The sequence below is a fragment of the Cottoperca gobio genome, chromosome 15 (assembly GCF_900634415.1).
Source record: "Cottoperca gobio chromosome 15, fCotGob3.1, whole genome shotgun sequence".
In the NCBI taxonomy this organism is placed as follows: Eukaryota; Metazoa; Chordata; class Actinopteri; order Perciformes; family Bovichtidae; genus Cottoperca; species Cottoperca gobio.
This window is the reverse complement of record NC_041369.1, coordinates 7,936,744-7,957,762: the sequence shown is the minus strand read 5'-3', so window position 1 is coordinate 7,957,762 and position 21,019 is coordinate 7,936,744. Positions and strand designations below refer to the sequence as shown.

General features: G+C 40.8%; 1 protein-coding gene across 19 annotated transcripts in view; it reads left to right on the top strand.

The window, feature by feature from the left end:
* ablim1a (actin binding LIM protein 1a) overlaps positions 1-21,019 on the top strand; it is a 47,749-nt gene that overhangs the window by 16,205 nt on the left and 10,525 nt on the right. For 8 of the 19 annotated variants that reach the window (XR_003833503.1, XM_029449437.1, XM_029449441.1 and 5 more), the window contains exons 2-15: positions 4,321-4,458; positions 8,378-8,561; positions 9,343-9,452; positions 11,342-11,468; positions 11,941-12,034; positions 14,361-14,448; positions 15,374-15,438; positions 15,783-15,827; positions 17,136-17,213; positions 17,473-17,631; positions 17,866-17,910; positions 18,200-18,235; positions 18,431-18,560; positions 20,505-20,624. Coding sequence is in view for 18 of the 19 variants with exons in the window: in XM_029449437.1 (XP_029305297.1) it covers positions 4,321-4,458; positions 8,378-8,561; positions 9,343-9,452; positions 11,342-11,468; positions 11,941-12,034; positions 14,361-14,448; positions 15,374-15,438; positions 15,783-15,827; positions 17,136-17,213; positions 17,473-17,631; positions 17,866-17,910; positions 18,200-18,235; positions 18,431-18,560; positions 20,505-20,624 (1,419 nt within the window). In the remaining variant the exon portion in view is untranslated. The remainder of the gene's footprint in view (positions 1-4,320; positions 4,459-8,377; positions 8,562-9,342; positions 9,453-11,341; positions 11,469-11,940; positions 12,035-14,360; positions 14,449-15,373; positions 15,439-15,782; positions 15,828-17,135; positions 17,214-17,472; positions 17,632-17,865; positions 17,911-18,199; positions 18,236-18,430; positions 18,561-20,504; positions 20,625-21,019) is intronic. The other 11 variants (XM_029449446.1, XM_029449444.1, XM_029449445.1 and 8 more) reach the window with 3 other exon arrangements.

Genomic DNA, 21,019 nt, shown 5'->3' with positions numbered 1-21,019 from the left:
CAATTTGAAATTCAGTAATTTCATTACAGTTACTAATCCAGTTAGTTCAATATGTGTGGGGCCATTGGTTCACTGTCTCACCGGGAGTGTGATGGAGGGTTGATGTGGCGTTTCTGCATTTAGTTGAGGGTCCAGGACTGGCTAGTTTGGTGCAGGGGTTTGATCTGAGGGTGAGGCAGACTCTCTCAAAGGGGAGAGATGCGACACCCGGCGATGCCAAAGTTGTCTTATTCACATGCTATGTTTGATCAGCCGCGGGCACGCCTTCAGGAATGACCTAGTTTTGTTTAGAGTTGGAGGTGTGTTCCCACAGCTGACCTTTGGAGAACTATGTGCAGTCACCAAGGCTAAGCTAGCTGCTGGGTCTCTCCAAACTGCAGGCCTGCCTGTCTCTGTTTTTCTATTTCTACAGGTGTTAAATACAAAAGATGCAATGTGTGGGTTTGGAAGATTTGGAGTTGTTGAGAGGCACCTTTGACAGAGCGGCCTGAGTAACACAAGTGAAGTTATGTGAAGTAAAAATAAATAGGGAGCTTATCTATGTTCTAAGGATCCTATGTTCCCCAGCTTAATAATATTATCTTAATATGACACATTAACGAGACTCCAATGGGTTTTATGTTCTCAACAATGCATGTTTCTCTAGTCATCCACCTATAGCTACTGATGTTACACTCCTTGAAACCTACACACTCATATTTGCGGGAAAGATAGTTTTTCTTTTTTTCTTTCAACATTAATATTTGCACATTGGCTGCACAGATTGTTACCATTCAAACTGCATTTGAAATGCCTAGCATCTCTGCTTTTACTCGTTTGTAATCTGAACTGCGAAGATAGCCCTTACCAATCACTTATAACTATTTTATAACAGTTTATATCAAGAACATAGGACATATGGGAACATATGGGATGACCACACAAAGGGATGCAATGCATCACTGCTGCTGCCGAGTAGTTATGAGTCAGAATCAGATAAGAATCAGAAATACTTTATTTATCCCAGGGGAAATTAGATTTTGTAACAGTTGCTCCATTTTAGAATAAAAAATAAATGATATATATATATTTATGTAAAGATTGAAAGTGCACATTGTACTACAATACTATAACTACAATGTATATATATGTGTATTACAATATATACAGTAGTGTAATAATAATAATATATTTAACGCTGAAAACAAGATTATTGCTTGAATTGTACTGTGTAACGCAGTTAAAAAGTACAATCATTACTTTTTGAGTGACTACCCTGAGGTTAACCAAACGTCTTTGAAAAAGAATACAAAGGGGATAAACTACAGCCCAGACACTATAAACTTCCATTCCAGTGTTAATAGAAATGGTGACCAAACCAAAAACAAACACAACCAAGTCGTAATGAACTGTAATTTTCCATTAATGGTTCCAGGATGAAAAGTGTCCCTGAGGCCAAACAGATTCACAGTTAGCCAGATGGCCTGTGTTTTTCTATCAAGGTGTAATATCACACACAGAGCTGCTGAGACTCCACAGTCACAGTAGTCTGGTTCACCCAGAGATGACTCATTGTTCTGCTGAGTGTAATCACATCAGAGACACCAGGGAGACACTTCCTCCACCCTCCACCCTCTCGTACCCACGTTCCTTCCGGCTTCCCTCTTGTTACCCTGTCTTGTTCGTTCACTGTTTTCCACAACTTCTCTCACTTCTTTTTCAATCCAAAATATAATATGGCTGATGCTCTTTGAATTATATCCTTAAGAATTGGCACAGGACATTTTAGACTGCCCCAAGACGATGAATCAAAGACTGTTGAAGTGTCTCATTAAGAAAACTAGAATGGCACGGACTTCCGCCAAGGACGTCGCCAGAAGTGAAAAATAATGTGTGTATCCCCCCCCGTGATTCAGATCCACTCCAACTTTTTAATGGGTTGTTCCTTGACCTATCATGCTACACCCTTCCACGAAGGTTCATGAAAACCCCGTCAGTAGGTTGACAAACTGACAAACAAACGTGGCCTCCGTGGTCGAGGTAATAATGTCCTAAAGACTGGAATCTCTCGCTGATTTGATTTTACTGGAATTAAACCACCTCTTATTAATATCAGGAAGCCACTGCGACTGTAGAAGTTGGATGCAAGGTAGGCCAAGTCATTAATAATCCAGAGTAATGTCTCTCTTTGGTCGACCATCGATTGGGCATGATGCTATTTCTGTGCCTTTGGTGGTGTCTTATTTTAGCCTTGCAGACTAATGATTCATTGCAGAGCAGAAAGAGCAAATATCCTTTCAAGTGGATTCTTTCAGTGTGTGTGTGTGTGTGTGTGTGTGTGTGTGTGTGTGTGTGTGTGTGTGTGTGTGTTTGTGTGTGTGTGTGTGTCTTTGTTTGAAAAAGAGAGACAGAGGATATGAGAGGATGAGAGAGAGAGGGGCTGCCTTGCTAGTTGATGCTCCTGAATGTGAAATAATCTGCTGGTTTCAGAACAGCTGATAAGCTGTGTGCAGTGCTGCACTGCAGCAGTATTTACATCCTGTACAGTAGTGCTGAAATAATGTCTATCTGTGTCAGGGACGCCCAAACTTTGTACCAAGGAGGGCCACAGGCTGTCACTTTTAGAGATAAAGCAAGTTGATAATAGCGTCTCTGTCTTATATAATTAAATCCCCGTAGTGATGTCTAAATCTTCACTCATATTAAGATCTATGTTTTCTGTGCAACCAGAGTCAATTAAAAATGTTTCCATTAAAAATAGGCTATTCCAGTTCCATCTGTAGCCGTGTTGGCGGCACCAGTGTGGCAGATAGCGATGTTGTTCTGTCGGTCCACTACTTTGGTTGAGACTGAAATATGTCAACAACTATTTCATGGATTGCTATGGAAACAGGTTCACACATTCATGTTGGTCAGAGAATGAAGCCCACTGACTTTGATGATCCTCTGAATTTTCTTTTAGTGCCACAAGCAGGTCAAAGTTTGATGGATCTCGTGAAATATCTCAACATTTACTTGATGGATTGGAACAAACGTTGCTACAGACATTCATGGCTCCCAGATGATGGACCCTCATGCCTTTGAGGACCCTCTTGACTTTTTCTCCAGCCATTTGTGTTTTTTTGTGTAAACTGTCTCGACAACTATTCAATAGATTGCCATGAAATTTGGTCTAGATATTCCCATCTCATCTCCCCACGTAACCTATTAGGCCATTAGGTCAAAATTGAAACTTATTTGTTTTTTGATCAAACTAATGAAATTGCTGTCAGACTCTCTGTGCTCTGTGGTTAATAGTAGTTTTCTAACATCAGCATGCTAACACGCTAAAGTAGGATTGCTTACATAGTAAACATAACACCTGCTAGACATCAACTTGTTAGCATTTAGCATTGTGAGCATGTTAGCATTGTTTGGCTTTTAGCTGAAAGCACAGCTGTGTCTAAGTACAGCCTCACAAAGCTGCAAGCGGCTGTGACTTAGTCTTGTGCAAAGTTGCTACTTCACACTCTTACCTTGTTTTCTGTCCATTGGGTTTTTTGTTTGTCTGTCTGATACACATATCATTTTTCACTAATGAAACGGCTTTCTGCGATTCTAGAGTGTCCTTCTTGTTCTTAATCTTGTTTTCCTTGTATCTGCTTTTATATCATTCACTCATTTCTTACTTCCACAGAGTGATATATTCAATCACGGCAAACATTGAGCCTGCTCTGTTTTATTGTTATCTGAGCTGCGTGCCATGGTCTGCTTACTGTCAAACACTTGACATGCACAGGGATGAATGGCACACTTAACCAGCCTGAAAAGCACAGGACAGAAATGTTTGATACCAAAATGTACCTTCTAAACTTGGCAATAAAAAGGCATGTAGAGAATGCATTACTGGGAAAATAATCAAGGTATAGACAGCAAATGGCCTGTGATATTTTCCGTTGAGGAGGAAAGTACAGTAAACTCAACAGTGAAACGGATTCGATCAATACCCTTTTAGTGTGCCATTTACCAAGCCCTGCTCCCCTCAGCGTTTTCCTCTCCTTTCTCCACTGATCAAGACAGACTATATTTAGGTTGTTGCTCTCTAGAGAGCCTGTCTGGGCCGTGAACCCCAAGTTGTGCTGTCCTGCTCAATGCTGTTCTTTTTTTTACCCTGACAGGCTCTCAGCAGTTGGTCTTTATCTCTGGGGTCTGTGTGATGCTGCAGATTCACAGCGTGTCCTCGGATGAACACAACGTTTTAGAAAATCCCTAAAAGCAATGTTACAAAAACTGCACTGAGCGACCACGATGACTCATCGACATTACAGTTCAATAGTAATGTTAATGTCTCCTCTCTTGCAGTGGCTCATGCGCAGGACACACACCACCACTCCACAGAGAAGCCCCTGATTCAGTGCTACAAGTGTGGGGAGCCATGTAAGGGCGAGGTGCTGCGGGTGCAGAACAAGCACTTCCACCTCAAGTGCTTCACCTGTAAAGGTACTGGCATTTTATGTCATTAAATGGTGTTGAATGGGTTTTATTAGTATTTACTGCTTGTGATTTGGCTCAGCTTTACTCTATGTGACACAACCCTAATGTTATGATCAATAAGAGCAGTCTTTGTTAAATAAGTGTTAACAATTTAAAAACTGAGGCCTCAGACAGCTTATTTTTTCTGAATTGGAGAAGAATGATGTGGGAGTTGGGTGAAAATTGGCAGATAAGGTGTGAAGTTTTAAAATTCATAGCTAATTCCATACTGTCACAGTAGTAGGACAGTTGCCTCCTTTCATTGAGTACATACAGCCTGCTGACTATAGTTGAGTTCTGTAAAGTATGATTCTCCCCTGTGATGTAGTATGATAGTTCACAGGTATAGAATAGTCAGAGGTCTGATGGCCCTTTAGGTAAAAAGGTAAGAAGTTCAGATAAACAAATTATACTTTTTCCACAACTACATCCCAAAAAGCATCCCAATGACACAAAGTTGGATAGGAGCAGTCCTTAAAGGTCCTTTTCCATCCTCCTTTAACAAAGGGGATAAATGTTTGCATGACTCATCATCACTTCTCAGACCTACATACCTCAATTAAAGTACCATCCAGACTGCTATGACAAGTGACAAGTGAATCCTTCTGAGTTTATCCTTGTTACTGATGGATTTCTCGCATGATTACGATGTAGCTGCCCCAAGGCCGAACAAGCAGCCTCACTCTTACGCTCCCCTTGTAGTTAATCTGTAACTGGCGTAGTGTTATAGAGTTATCTTAGGTCACCAAGAGCCCCAGCAAATGCTGAGATTAGTACCTAATTCTGTCCTGTACAAGTGGATACACATGCCTTTGTGGTTCTAAAAATGTATGTGTGCGCTTGTGCAGACGAGTTAGTGGCTGCCAAAGAAGACACGAGAACTGCTTTAAGACACACCATCTTAGTCCTTGCTCTAAATTTAAATGTGCTCTTGTGAGTCTTCAACTTGAAGGACTCATAATACCGTAATTGTCAGTTGTGGTCATGTCAGGTTGCATGATAGAGAGCCAAAGAGAGAGTCCTAAAACCCCTGATTCAACCACATTATGTGAATCCGGTTACTGCTATCTCATAATGTGGAAAGAGTTAGCGTTTAGGTAAATGCCAACTCAGTATTAGTTAGTTAGTATTTCAGCTCGTTTTGTATGGGTTTTTGGTTATATGTCTAACAATAAGGTCTGTGGTTAACACAAGCTTAAGAGACTTTAATGTTTTGTTCATTGACATAAAATATATCAGTAAATACCCCATTTGTCAATATCTGAAGCTTCTATGTTTTAAAGATTGGCGGTTGCTAACAAGTGGCCAAATGAGACTGCTAACGCTTACCATGCAGAACACTCGTCCACCTTTAGCTTAGTGGTGTTGACGTGAATTTGTTTATAGCGGTACATTAGCTTTTTACGTGTAAGTACAATAAACATTTGTTTGCCACAGGGCTTATTTTCTGCAATAATCCAAAATCCAATAGAAAAATTTGCTTTTTGCAGAGGGAACCAGTGCGTTTCTAACTTGCTGGGTCGGACTACGACACTACATCATCCCTAAGCACTCTATTGACATTCATACTATCCACTTGGCAGACAAATCCCAAACAGCTGCTTTTTGAACACGTTTATCTCATTCCATGGAATGCTAAAAAGCTAAACCTTTCCATTTCCCTGAATTCACTTTCATTTCAATTTCATAAGTGGACCCTCTTAAGTTTTCAAAGAGGCATTTAATGTAATGGCATGCATCTGTTGAAAAGCTGAGGTCAGACTTCACAGTCAAAGGCCACCAAATCTCCACTGCTGGTTTTCTCTTGATTCAGATAGCTTACAAGATAATCTCATCACCCTTGAGCCCTAATGCAATTAAATCTGATTCTCTTCCTCACTCGCTCCCATTCATCCCCAGGATTTAGCGTGGCTCATTGCATAAGAATGATTAGGTGCCGTGATCTCAAGCATCGCAATATTTTCCCTCTCAGCTGTGGCATTTCCAAAAGGCTATTCAATTCCCAGGCTCACTCTGTGGTGCTGGGATGGTGCACTGCATGGCTCATGTGATCGTTATGTGGTTGAAATACTGTACACATACAGACACGCCTTACGTCTGAAACATGATCAAACAATATGTGGAGTTAACACAACATATGCAGTCAGTGATTCACGAGAATATTATAATATGACATGGAAAATACGTTATTATTTTAAGCTCCCAAACATATCCCCCCAAATTGGAACTTTTTCCCAAAACTGCCACCAAAGGCAGCCTGTCATCAGAACTACGATAGATGTTGAAGCATGGGAGACCAAGGATTCTTTAGTGTTGGGTCTGTCCACCACTTTGGTCCAGACTGAAACAAGTATTGGATTGATCGGCATGACGTGTAAAGCGATTTATGACTCCCAGAAGAAGAATCCTAAAGACATTGATGATCCCCTGACTTTTCCTCCAGTGCCACCATGTTGACATTTGAGTTTTTGAGTGAAATGTCTCAACATCTGTAAAATGGATTGAAATTTGGCACAGTCACCTTCAGGATAATATTAATAATATAGTAATGTAAAATGTGAATTTACAAGAAATAAACCCTCAAATATTCTCTGAGATGAAGTGATACATTTACAAGAAAAGATCACAACTTCTTTGAGATTAAAGTAACAAATTAACAAGAAAATAGTGTCACTTCACAATATTTGATCAATCTCATCCCACCACAGACTCACAGTAGGCCAAAGTGAGGAGGTATGTAACAAAGTAAAAACTTAGACATGCTAAACATCCGTATGCTAGCATTGTCACTGTGAGCTTTTTAGCATGCCGACATTAGCATTTAGCTCAACGCACTGCTGTGCTCTAGTACGGCCTCACAGAGCTGCTAGCATGGCTGTAGATCTTAGTCTTTCTTATTGTAGCCTTCACAGGTGATTTGAGCACATCACACACAGTTAATGTTGAGTCATGTCAAACTGCCGTCTTTCATGATGGACCAGCCAAAAAGTGAAAAGCCATGAATCCTTCATCACACATATGATATCACACAGATGAAAGCCACTTTAGTATTCCACATTCAAATGTTTAAATGACATATTTCTTCTGATATAGTAAAGCATTCGTGCGGTCAGTAGTAGCAAAAACCCGCTAACAGCATCACAGCAACATTACAATATCGGAAACTCTAAATTGTTCCTTACTTACTATTTCTGCCTTTGCCAGCCTTTCATGTTTTGTGTAGATGAGAAGGTTATGTTTGAATTGAAGGAAGCTTGCTGGAGACCGATAGTGTAGTATGGAGTATTTAGAGCCAGTTATTTTTAGAAACAGATGCAAGGCCACTTCTTGGGCTAGACAATTGTAGAATTGTTATTGCATTGAACACTCCGACAAAAAAAAGACCTCGCAGTGGTTGTGCTGATCATTAATCAGCACAAGCCGTCAATGCAGAGTTCCTTCAAAGAGAAAAGGTTCAGGGTCTTTCTTATTGTGAACACTGATGAAAGGATTTACCTTCACATTGTAGGACACACAGCAGTTGAAATAATTTCTCGAGCATCGATTTCATTCATTACATTACATTACATTACATTACAGTTCACTGGCGCTTTTGTCCAAAGCAACGTACAAAAAGTGCAAACAATCATGGGGATACAACTCCGAACAGCAAGAATCTTGTAAGTACAATAGCTTCAAATAGGTACAATCGTTTAAGTGAACACTGTCTTCAAATAAGCTAGTTTGAAGTGCAACATAGGCACATAGGCAGTGAGCCACGCAGAATTACACAGACTAGCAAATCTTAACAAAGCAATTGATGCGAGGAGGAGTTGGGTGCTTGATGGTTGGATGCTTTATGTGTTTTATGTGCAGAGCACTAAATTACCTGACAATGTCTGTACAGTGTGCGGCTGTGACCTCGCCCAGGGGGGCTTCTTCATGAAGAATGGAGACTATCTGTGCACGCTGGACTACCAACGCATGCACGGCACCCGCTGCAATGGCTGTGGGGACTTTGTGGAGGGGGAAGTGGTCACTGCCCTGGGCAAGACCTACCACCCTGCCTGCTTCGTCTGCACCATCTGCAAGTAAGACACACGGACTCCTTTTACACAGATCAACCCAGAGAGACTTCTTGTGTATTGTATTGTAATGATATATATTGTATATACAGATATACTGTACATCTGTATGTTTAGAAAACTCTTTGTACTTTGCCTTAAAAGTGAGAAAACGGGGACAGACCCATTTAAAGAGGCTTGGAAAGTGCCATAGGTCATAATAATTAAAAGGAATTTGTCGGTTGCGGTTTGTGAACACAACATTCAAAGTTAGCCCCTCCACCCCAGGTCAACAAGGATTAAGGTGCTGGTCAGCGGGTGAAAGCCAACCCCAGATTTACTCTTAAGCTTGTGATTGTGATTGAATCTATGCCTAAAAGATGTCTCTGGCTGACTTTGACCTGCATTTTCTCATTATTTTCCATTACATCTCTCAGTTCTGACCAAAATCCCCACAAATGCTACTCTGTAGAGTTACCTAGATGTTACTTTCATGTCTGTGCATCTTTTTCATTAACAATACTAATGAAATTCTGCTCTGAATCATGTGAAGTGAAAGACAAACAAAGTCCAGGATGGCAGGTATTCCAGTAGACAATGTACAGTACCATGCTGTGTGTCACGTCTGTGTCATCTGACTAAATGGCCTCCTCGGGGGCACAGTGTTGACACACATCCACATCATCAGGTCCTGTCATCTTAAACCGCATCAGACAGCCTGCAAGCCACATCTAATAAACTCCTACACTTACCACGGGGACACAGCTCATGTCTTGTTGACCAATTGTTCATGTCACCCCTCTTCCAGACGACCGTTCCCCGCCGGGGACAGGGTGACCTTCAATGGGAAGGACTGCCTGTGCCAGTACTGTGTCGAGCCCATGTCTCCGGGACCAAAGGACATCCTGGGCTCCAGCAGTAAGTCGCCATTGTCTAATAAACACATGCACGCAGGTTTAATGCACAGGAAGGCATTCGCTCTCGCTATTTTGGCTTCCACACAGAATTGGGAAGTTTGCAATGAGATTCATAGTGAAAGTGGAATATTTGAAGGAATTAAAAAAGTTCTAGAAAGTCTGGAAAGTATGATTCATGCATGACATTTAATAGCTGTTGACCAGTTACTTTAGCTGTGATAATTTTCAGGTTTGCATTAGTCAAGCTTGCCCACACATAATTAGCATAAATGTCATTGAACACAGACCAGAATTACTGCCATAAATAAGGACTTGTGAACATATAACCTTCCCGAGCAGCAGCCTGTGTGTGGTCAGTCATTACCACCTCAAGCTGTCCAGCCAAACATTGTTCAAAACAATAAAACTTCACTTTGAATACTAGTGGAGGATGAGTGTTTTTTGGCCTCTTTGTTGCATGTTGCAATTTGCATTTCAATGTTCAAAGTGGCAACGCAATCCTCAATTCAGTTTTGAATTACTTTGATTAAAAATCAAAATGAAAGCTAAATCAATTTAATCTCAAAGAGATCCAGAAGTATACAAACTAAAAATGTAAGGCTGAATTTTGGGGAAATGTGTATAAAATAAAGCATATAAAGAACATTTCCATTTTATGAAATGGTGCAGCTAAAACAACATTGGGTCTTGGATTTGAAATGTTCACTCAGTGATGACTTTTCAAACTTTAAAGTTACTTATAGGGATGGTTTGACATTTTGGAAAATATGCTCACTTTCTGAGTTATACGTTAAATATGAAGCCAGCTAATCTACAGCTTGTCGGTTTTTTTTCCACTTTTTTGTACAGATAAAACAAGTGAATGATGGCTGTAGCTCAAAATAGAACAGACAGACACGAAATATGTAACATTCTTCACCTTTAACTCTCAGCAAGATAGCTAATATGCACATTTTCCCAAAAGATCAAACTATTCTGTTAAGAGGAAATTAAAGAGGGAAAATGTGGAAAACAGTTATTCAACAGTTCCACATAACTGTAAAGAAAATACTTTCTAAGAAACTCTTCTGCAACCCAGTTATGCCTGAAGACTGAATGATGTTGGGGTATCATTCATTCTCTCCTCTTCTCTGTGAACACAGCCTTGTCCTGGACCAGCCATGTTCCTTTATGAATAACACCATGACAGGTCTCGCTAAATAATGCATGGCCATGCATTTCCTTTCCTCTGGAACAGGGAATGTGCAGCCCTCAAACTCCTCCTCTATCAACTCCTCTCCTCCTCTCTCTTTCTCTTTCTTCTCTTCCTGTTCTCCCTCCCTCCCTTCCTCCCTCCCTCCCCACCACTGATATCTCTGTTGGCGTTTGAAGAGCTTTTAGACAAGGTCACCTATGAATAAAGCATGCTGATTCTCCTCACGTCGCCATCGCAACCTCGTTATGCCTTACGTATTTATCGTCCCCTGTGGCTGCGGTGGGCTCTGTGTTGCTTTCATCCTCTATTCATTAAAGAAGAGATGACAGGAAGATTGTTAGTTTAGAAACCAACCCCTTGCACTTTTAGAGCCTTGGGATCCCACTTGGATATGGAGGGAGCTTTTAGAGCCCTGGTTGGAGGGATGTGGGTGATTTAAAGAGGCAGCTGTCAGAACATCGCCGGTGACACTCTGTCACCATCTAGTGTCTTGGGTCAGAACTGACAAGACGTCTCACTCTTTGAAAGCTATAATTAGCATTTTTAAAATTTGTAATATTGTTATGTTTACATGAAACAAACCTTTAAGTGAGCATTAAATAACTCTACAGGTAAATTCTTGCTCTGTTGTATTTTCTTGTTGTTTTTGTCGTGAGAACACTTGTTTTTAAGCAGCGCCTTTTGCTTTTTCGCAGATTGTGCAGGATGTGGTCGAGACATTAAGAACGGACAGGCTCTTTTAGCATTGGACAAACAGTGGCATCTGGGCTGCTTTAAGTGTAAGGCCTGCAACAAAGTGCTGACCGGGGAGTACATTAGCAAGTAAGTGTCTCATATCCACTGTAATTACAGGCTACTTGGTCAAATGCAGGCCTGCATAAGGTTCACACACACACAATTTGATATTTCACTGTCAAGTCAAGCTGTTGACCAGTTACTTTAGCTGTGAAGAATCATTTTCAGGTTTGCATTAATCAAGCTGGCCATACACAATTTGCATAAATGTCATTGAACACAGACCAGAATTACTGTAAAACTGCCATAAATAAGGACTTGTGAACATATAACCCTTCCCGAGCAGCAGCCTGTGTGTGGTCAGTCATTACCACCTCAAGCTGTGCAGCCAAACATTGTTCAAAACAATAAAACTTCACTTTGAATGCTAGTGGAGGATGAACATTTTTTTGGCCTCTTTGTTCAAAGGGAAATACGTCTTGTGTATATATAATATCACACACAATATGATATTCCACGGTCAAGTCCCTGCTGCTTAGATTCGTCTGTCTCCTCTCAGGGACGGGGCCCCCTACTGTGAGAAGGACTACCAGATCCATTTTGGAGTTCAGTGTGAGGCGTGTCATCAGTTCATCACGGGGAAGGTGCTAGAGGTGAGACACACACACATCACATTCTTCATGCTTCAACATCCCTCTAATTGGCTCCCTATTAAATGCGGATGGACTTAATATTGCACATAGATTTCATATGAATCCTGCCTAAGGTACGTTTGAAAGATTCTACAGGAACAAATACTTTATACTTGAATTTGATTTCTTAAAATGAATCTAATTACTACAATTACAGTAGATACACTAAGGAAGTAAGTTTCAAATGAATGTTAGTATTATGTGGATTTAAGTTAATAGTTAACAGTTTTAGAGTTGGTTGCAAAGTCTCAATTCTGCTTCCCACACAGAGGATGTAGCAGTGGATTGGAATTGTGAAATGTAGTTTGATAATCTCCGGTGTAATCTCTTGGTCACTGAGCCAAGTAGACTCTTGACATGATGGTATTCAACTAAAAGATTAATTCTTAGGAGATTTTTACGTCTTTCCAACTCTGCCTCAATACACATGCTTGCACAGGGTCATACAAGCTCGCTTTGCCGCAAATTATATAAATATTACATAAAACACCTAATGTGATGCGACATTTCAGAAGTTATCAGTGTTCATTAATACTTTATACGTTATACTGCTGTTATGAAACTCTCGTCGAAACGTTATTAACATTGTCTGAGCCGAGTTTCTCCTAAACATTTCCAACACCTCTGTCCTCGACGCTCAGCCGTGCTCTCTGGTCTCTTCAACAAGTCTGTTCTGCTGACAGTGATCCAATCAGACTCCGAGTTATGTGTCATTTAATGGTACGAAAATGTCACTGCTTGCCAGCCGGCCAGGCTTACAGTAATCCAGAGCTAAGGCAGGCCTTTATGACAATAGGAAAAGGCCTAGGCATCACCCCTGATCTGCTGCCAATGGATCAGTGCGGCCAGTGCCACAGCATTCTGTCTGATCACTGACCCAAGACCAAATATTGTGGAGCCATCGGTGGGTTTGCGTACTCCTCTGGGAGGGCAATATGAATGGCTTATTAATGCACAGGTAATTAATGCAGCTATTAAAAGCTGAGAGAAATAGGGAGAGCATTTAATGGAACACTTCACATATAGCATAAGTACCTTTATTATCCCTGAGAGCCTTATTTTGTTTCACAGTGTTCATGAGGAGAGTATTGGGTAGGAGCTGTGAAGTGCTCGCTATCGCCACTCTGTAAAATGTAAAAATATCAGGCTCCATATCTCTGAGTGGCCATTTGCCAGCTGAAATGTTACTGAGTGATGGTTGTTCTACAGCAGGCAAACTTTCATTTGTGTATTTTATCACCCCCCCCCCGGTCAAAGTCTCACACAGGCTTTATAATGGTGCTCCCTGCATGCAAAGTGCCCCATCAATGTAGATGGAAATTCAGGCGCTCAAGCCGTCAAATCAGTTTTATTGGATTGCATTATACACGTTATCACAGAGAGGAACACTCAGATGTAGAAGGCAGGTCATGGCCGTCACATTCAATAATACCTAAACATTCTTACCATTTGTTTCTTTCTGGAAGAGAATATGTTTGGGATTCAGTGACTGAAAGTAAAGTTCAGTACTTATGTACAATTTTGAGGAACTCGTACTTTACTTGAGTATTTCTATTTTATGCTACTTCCTACTCCACTAGATTTCAGTGGGATATATTGTACTTTTTACTCCACTACATTTATTTTAAAGTTGAGTTACTTGTCAACTTATTAAATATGATTCATTTTTAGAGATTAAAGGCCCACATCACTGGAAGAGCATCTGAATTACTCCCCGCCCCCAATTAGTAGGTAGCACTTGATAATAACTTATTATTTTTTGTACATAAAATTAAAAATATATATATAATCTTTTTTAGACTTTCCATAATTAAGGTCTCTGAAAGCGGCCATTTTGCATATTGAGGAATTTTACTTACTCAAGTAGAATAATGAATGCAGGACTTACTTGTAGTTTTACAGTGTGTGAATCTTACTGTTACTTAAGTAAAGGATCTGAGTACCGTACTTCTTCCACCACTGGGAATGCATTAAATGATTTCACATGCCCACATGAACTCTGAGAAACACCTTAAATATTTACATTAAACCTGAATACCAGTTTCAGGGAGAACATATTCTCCAACAGCTGCCCAGTCATCAACAGTTGTTCTTGAAGGAAGAGAGAGCGGTTACACAGGATCTGATGAAAATATCTCTGCACTAACAGGGTGTAGCTGAGAGCAGGCATAGCACTGGGTTTATTTCCTTTAAGCAACAGCTCCGCTTCGCTCACTTTACTGCAGGCTTCATTGAGCTTCATTTTCCTGTGATGTCAAGTCTGTTTTGTGCGCTCTGTGTTTTCCAGGCAGGAGATAAGCACTACCACCCCAGCTGTGCGCGATGCAGCAGGTGCAATCAGATGTTCACAGAAGGAGAAGAGATGTATCTGCAAGGTGAGAGGAACCTGCATTGTCACTGCGACATGAAAACTTTTAGTTATAGCTTAACGGAAACTGAGGAATTGCATGCTCCCCTGAATAGTTAAGTATGGGTTAGGGGTATGAAACCTGTTGGCATGGGGATTAAATGGCATACAGTACCTTACTATTGTTAGTACAAAATGCCTATGAATACATTACATACATACATTTCCTATAACTTGTCAAAGAAAGTTGGAATTCCTGTATAATGTCATCACTACGTGAATTGAAAATGCAATATGCTAGTCATAGACTAGTCATAGTAATCCCCTCGACAATATAAAACCTTTATACTAGAGAAACAGGCTGCAACAACCAGTCAAAACGGAGACAATTACACAATCAAAGTATATGTATATGTATATATATATTTTATTTTAAATATATATATATATATATATATATATATATATATATACATATTTTAAATAAAACATCAATAAAATGAGGTAAACAAGAAAAACAAGGAAAAATAAATACTGGACTGGAAATAAAAAACATATTATTTTATTTTTTAACTTTTTTGATTAGCTGTTGCAGCCTGTAGCACTAGTGTTGAGAGGATGTTTCATATTGTGAGTTTAATGCCTGATGAAGATCTATTTTCTATACACCTATTACTGACAGTGTGTAGTCATTTTAATCGTCTTTTGCATAATACATTTTTTCCTATGTACTGTGTACCAGGTATGTGTTAGAGAGCCTTTAATTAAGTCGGTTAATAACCCATGTAATACCTCATTTGTCATCTATCTGTATGTATATGCAGTTTATGGATATTAATAACAGCAATATGGAACACATTTAATCATATATGCAAAATGCATTTCAATAATGTAAATATACTTTATTTCCCTATATGGCTCTCAATGTATTCTCTCTCTGTCTTCCTCCTCAGGATCAACAGTGTGGCATCCCGGCTGCAAGAACACCACCAGAACAGAGGAGAGACACAGGGAGCGGGTAGGAATCTGGGCCTCACTGACTCCATTGTCCATCACTTTGTCTTGACTGAAAGCACCTTTCTGTTCGTGTCTCATGACACATGTCTTCCTGGAAAAGATAGAAATTTGGAATATGTAACAAGGGATTCTTCATGGGCTGTTCCCACTCCCTTGAGAAACCGTTAAACCTTAACCTTCTGTGGTTTACGTAATTTGCCTTTTGGGGCAGTGTGCGTGTGTGTATGTGTGTCTTTGCATATGTGTTCATGTGCATAATATTTACATGTGTGAACTGTGAGTCGGGCTGGAGAGGCACAACCCCTGTGTGATGTCCTGTGAACCCCCCTCTCCCTTCCTCCACAGCTATTGCCTCCGTCCCTCTTATTCCTCCAAAAAACAGAAAGGCAGGTACTGTATTCGCTATTGGCTATGAGATGGCATCATCCTGTGTTCCACCATGTACATAGGACACTGTATTGCACTGTATGCTGCCATCTGCTGGTGACAGCCTGCAGTGTACCTCTCTGTGTCATATGGAGCCATTCAGTCTTGTCTATTAACGCCTTATTCTACGCTCATATCAAAGGTGCATGAGACAAAGACATGCACACATTTGGAGGAGCAGACACAAAATCACGGATTACCAATATGTCTTTTATAAATGTACCCATTCGGTGAAAAGTTAATTTAAAGGCATAGTTCTGACTTTTTGAAGAGGGGTTGTATGATGTCCATAGTCAGAGTATTACCTACAGTTGATAACGGTCGGCAAGCTCCCAGTTTGGAGGAACAGACAGGAATACCGACACGGAAGCAAAGCAATGTTCTGCTGTATTTTAGCAACCTAAAAAGGCCAACCAAAAGAAAATCAATATCATTATAAGTTTACGCTATCTAGAATATATCATATATCACAAATTTTAAATATTTAAATAGATTTGCCGTGCCAGAGACAGCCCTTTCCATCGGTAAACTGAAGCCGTTATATCGCTCTCTTCAAAGCCACCAGACTCCATTGACAAAAACATTCATTTTACCTTGCATAGCACGGACGTTGCTGAAGTTGCTACCACCGCCTCCATATAGTAGGTTAGTTATTGAGTGACTTTGGTGAATCTGAACTAACCAAAGTCACACAATGACACAAACAAACTAACCGTTCGAGGAAGCAGAACCATGTTCTGCGATATAAAATGACAGTTTTTATCAAAGGAGTCTGGTGGCTTATGCGAGAGCATAGATAACAGATTCAGTTCCATGTCGGAAAGAGCTGTAATGCACTGACTATGGATACATACCTCTTACAACCCCACTTTAAAAGAATCCAACTATCCCTTTAATTACGCTACATTCAGACCCGCTGCTGCCATTCAAACTGATCATTTCCAATAATCAGGCATGACGTTTTTAAGGACATAATATCACGGTGCTAAAAAGCACTCATTCACTTTGCAAATTTGCAAATGAATGACATAATCATGAAATGACATGTTAGTATTTCAAAGTACCTCATGTTATTAATAAAATGTAACTACAGGGTTTGCAATTCCCTCTCATCGCTCATACAGTATAAAAGCCGATCCCTGTAATGTCGGGAGTGTTTTAGGTAATACTCTCGGTGATGTGCAGATGGCAGTGGGCTGTGGATCATGGGAGACTGACTGCCTGACAGAAGTTGTGACTAACAGACACTTATGTGTGTTTTTCTTCTCACAGCCTACGAGGTCGTCATCCGAGAGCATTTGTTCCAGACCTGGTTCAAGCATACCTGGCTCACCGGGTCACACGATCTATGTAAGAAATGTTATTGACTTTTAATAGATCGTTCTGATTCAATGTACCAATATTGTTCCGTCTTACAAGCCAGTAATTCCCCTTTTAATAACGGGCTCTTTTGACAGCTACACCTTGTTCAGTAATATCATTTACCACAGTAGTAATCTCCCTTTACCGTTGTGTGTGTGTGTGTGTGTGTGTGTGTGTGTGTGTGTGTGTGTGTGTGTGTGTGTGTGTGTGTGTGTGTACGCATGTGTGTCTTTATTTGTCTCCCTAGGCAAAAGTAGACAATGAGATCCTTGATTACCGAGACCTAGCTGCCATTCCAAAAGTCAAAGCCATTTATGACATTGAGCGCCCTGATCTTATTACCTATGAACCTTTGTACACCACCTCCCTGGATGAGAGAGAGGAGAGACAAGAAAGTGTGGGAGAGGTAAACACACAGACTGCATGTGATTTCTCCTGCATGCGTACCATCTTCATGCACATACAGTACTGTGCATAAAGAGAAATATTCCTCAAATGATCCTCTGTTTTGTTGTCGGCTAAGTTTTCCTCTAGTAAGAGTTCGTAATAGAGAAGAAAAGAAGGATTAATAAACATTTAAAAAATGTTCATGCTGTATTTAAAGCTTTTAAGCAGTACTGAACTCCTGCGTCCCTCACAGCTCCACACTGCCAGGAGGGAGCGTTCCCCCTTGCCCGATGACAAGGTAAGATATGTCACCGTGTGCTGGTGATGATAAATGTTCCTTAAGGAAAGAGCAGAGGTGTGCATCACATAAAAAAGAGTCCATATGTGTTGTAGGTACACAGCTTGCAAAATGTGGAAGATCAGCAGATAGTGATGTTTTCTAAAGGCTGTTAACTGATATTTATGTCTGGCTGTCTCTGCTCTTTTGCCTCTATGAAGCAGTCTAACATTATCTTGATATACTGTCTTGTTTTCAAAGAAGGTCTTAACTACAAAAATATAATTCAGACTCGTTTCATTCTTCCTAGTCCTCAAGAAACATGTCGCCAACTCCATCTGGTGATGTGAGCATATCATTTTGTCAAATTCACTGTCCACTGTTTGGGGTGCAAATGCAGCATATCAGTATTTTTTCGTTAATCCCAGAAGTTTGTGTAATGACTCGTGTGTGTGTGTGTGTGTGTGTGTGTGTGTGTGTGTGTGTGTGTGTGTGTGTGTGTGTGTGTGTGTGTGTGTGTGTGTGTGTGTGTGTGTGTCAGGGCTCTTACGACAGGAGGGAACGCATCCTCCAAAGGTCCACCAGTCAGGGTTCCATAGGATCACCCGTTTATAATCGCCATGGTTACACCCCCACCTTGTCACGGTCGCCACAGCATTTTCACAGGCCAGGTGAGTCGTACCTGTCAACCCTCCCGTTTTTCCCGGGATTATCCTGTGTTTTTCCTTCCATCCCTCTGTACTCCCGTTTAAATATTTTCCCGTAATTATCCCGTATTTTTAACCTTTCAAAAAGTAAATTAGACCTAATTAAAAAAAGGTGTACAGTGGCCTCCGGTAGAGCAGGTGGCAGTATTATGTTTAACTTTAGCTGAAAAACGTTATCCGCCAGTAAACACACAGAATATGAAAACAATATGGATGAGTCACAGTGAACGGGAGATAGATAGAGACGCAGCTGTACCTGCCAAACAAGTCCAAACTTTATGCAAGTACCTGAACAAATGGGAGGAGACCTTCCCTTATTTATTAAAAGCAGAGTCGGGACAACCTGTGCTTATTGTAAAGTGTGCCGCTCAGATGTTAGCATCGCACACAGGCGGAATAAGCGATGTTAGTCAGCATGAAAAATCGTCCAAAACAAGCACGCCAAGAGGCACAAAACATACACTGTCAATGACTTCATGTGTGATAAGAACTGTTTCAGAGGCAGATCAAGTAGACCAAAGCTGAGGGAAAGATGTCGATGCTTTGCGCCAAAAATAATGTAGCCTTCAGCTTCGGCGATGATTTCAGTCGCAGTGACGCGGACATGTTTCCAGACTCTGACATCGCAAGGAAGTCCTCGTGGGGGAAACAAAAGCCACACAACTCATCACTCATCAAATAAATTGATGATAATAACTCATCAAATATAATACATCAATCTTATAAACATGTCTGTACAAGTAATACATAATTTAAATAAACATGTATTTCCTGAATGTATATACCCGTCCCTTATGTGTTTGCATTTACATTGTATGGGTAGGGGGTGGGGGGCTGAGAGCTGTTAAAATATGGACGGAGTCCGCCAATAAATTTCCCTTATTTTGAAATTCCAATGTTGACAGGTATGAGGTGAGTGTGTGTACGTGTGTGGCACATGTGTATTATTACATTGTTCAAGATAAAGTCAGCTGGTTTTTATAAGGGGGATCGATGAGGTCTGTACTAGTCAGGTAGATGACTCTCTCCTTAAGGTTCTCACTTCCCTCCTTCTGATCTATTTACCACTTTAAAGACGAACTTCACCAAAATTGACATTGCGTTGTTATGTTATTGATTTCTGCTTTCACATGATGGGCAATCCATCCTTTTGCAGAATAACAGCTGTAAAGTCAATTTTGCACCTTTAACAACACCATTTCGTCCGAGTTTGTTATTCTTTACATCAAACAGTTTGATTTTAAAGAGACAGTTCACCCCAAAATCTTACTTGTACTGCTATTTATCAATCTAGAAAGGAACATGCGTCCACTCATGGACGAGAGGCTCTTCTGAGCTTACCTGAGCTAGCTAACATTACAGCTCAGCCGAGAAGGACGCCATTGATATTTACGTGAGCATGAGCCTCTCGTCCATGAGTAGATGCATGCTTACCTCTGTGCAGTAATACGGTAGAAGAAAATTGTTCCTACAAGAAAATATTCACAACAAGGTCTGTGGATTCTTGAGGTCATAACCGGGTCATTGTTTCTGGAAAGAGACATTGATGTTGAGTTTACCAAATATATCTTTTGGGGCGCTTTGAGCCCCACAAGTCGAGTGCCATCTAGTTCCATTATATTGATAGTAGCACTACAGGTAAGAGGAAAAATATGCATTTTTTATTTTGGGGTGAACTGTCACTCTAAAGTATACTACTCTTCCTTGTTTCTTACTGTTCATCTTGAATACTCCTTACCTCTCTGGGTGACTTTTATTTCCTCTTTTCGACATTTGATCCCTGTATATCTTCCTTTTCTTTTGTCCCTCACCTTCTCACCTCCTAACTCCTCCCCACACCGTCCACCTCTGCTGCCTGGTTTGCTCCTGGGGTTTTTGTCCCTTGTCTCACGCCCCCCCTCCCTGCAGAGGCTCTGACAGGCATGCAGAAGCTCTGCTCCTCCTTGTGCAGTAACAGTGTGGGCTCCAGAAATAGTGACTCCCGCCCCACCTCCCCTTTCAGACACCACTTCCTCCCCCATAGCCAAGGTAAGGGCCCCACTCCACTCCTGTCCTCTGCCCCCACAAGGCAACACATCATCTCCATCGGCACCCCATCAATGCCCCATCTGTCATTCTGGATCCATCACCATTTCTTATTAGACTATAGCTGCCATTCTGAACGGTCGAACCCATGCAGCCAAGGCACTGATTTGTCATCAACTTGCATGCACTTCTTCTTCCCCTTCATCTATCACACCCTCTGCCAAAGTAGCTGACAGGCTCTTTGTGTTTGTGATTTTGCAGCTTTGCATGCACTTGAGAGATACTACTAATACAAATCCAATATCCAAACTGACAGCTCCCCCTAATGTTAGATGATGGATGACTTTTCTTGCCTTGTCAGACTGAGTCTCCAGACTCCAGTAAACTGTAAAACTGAG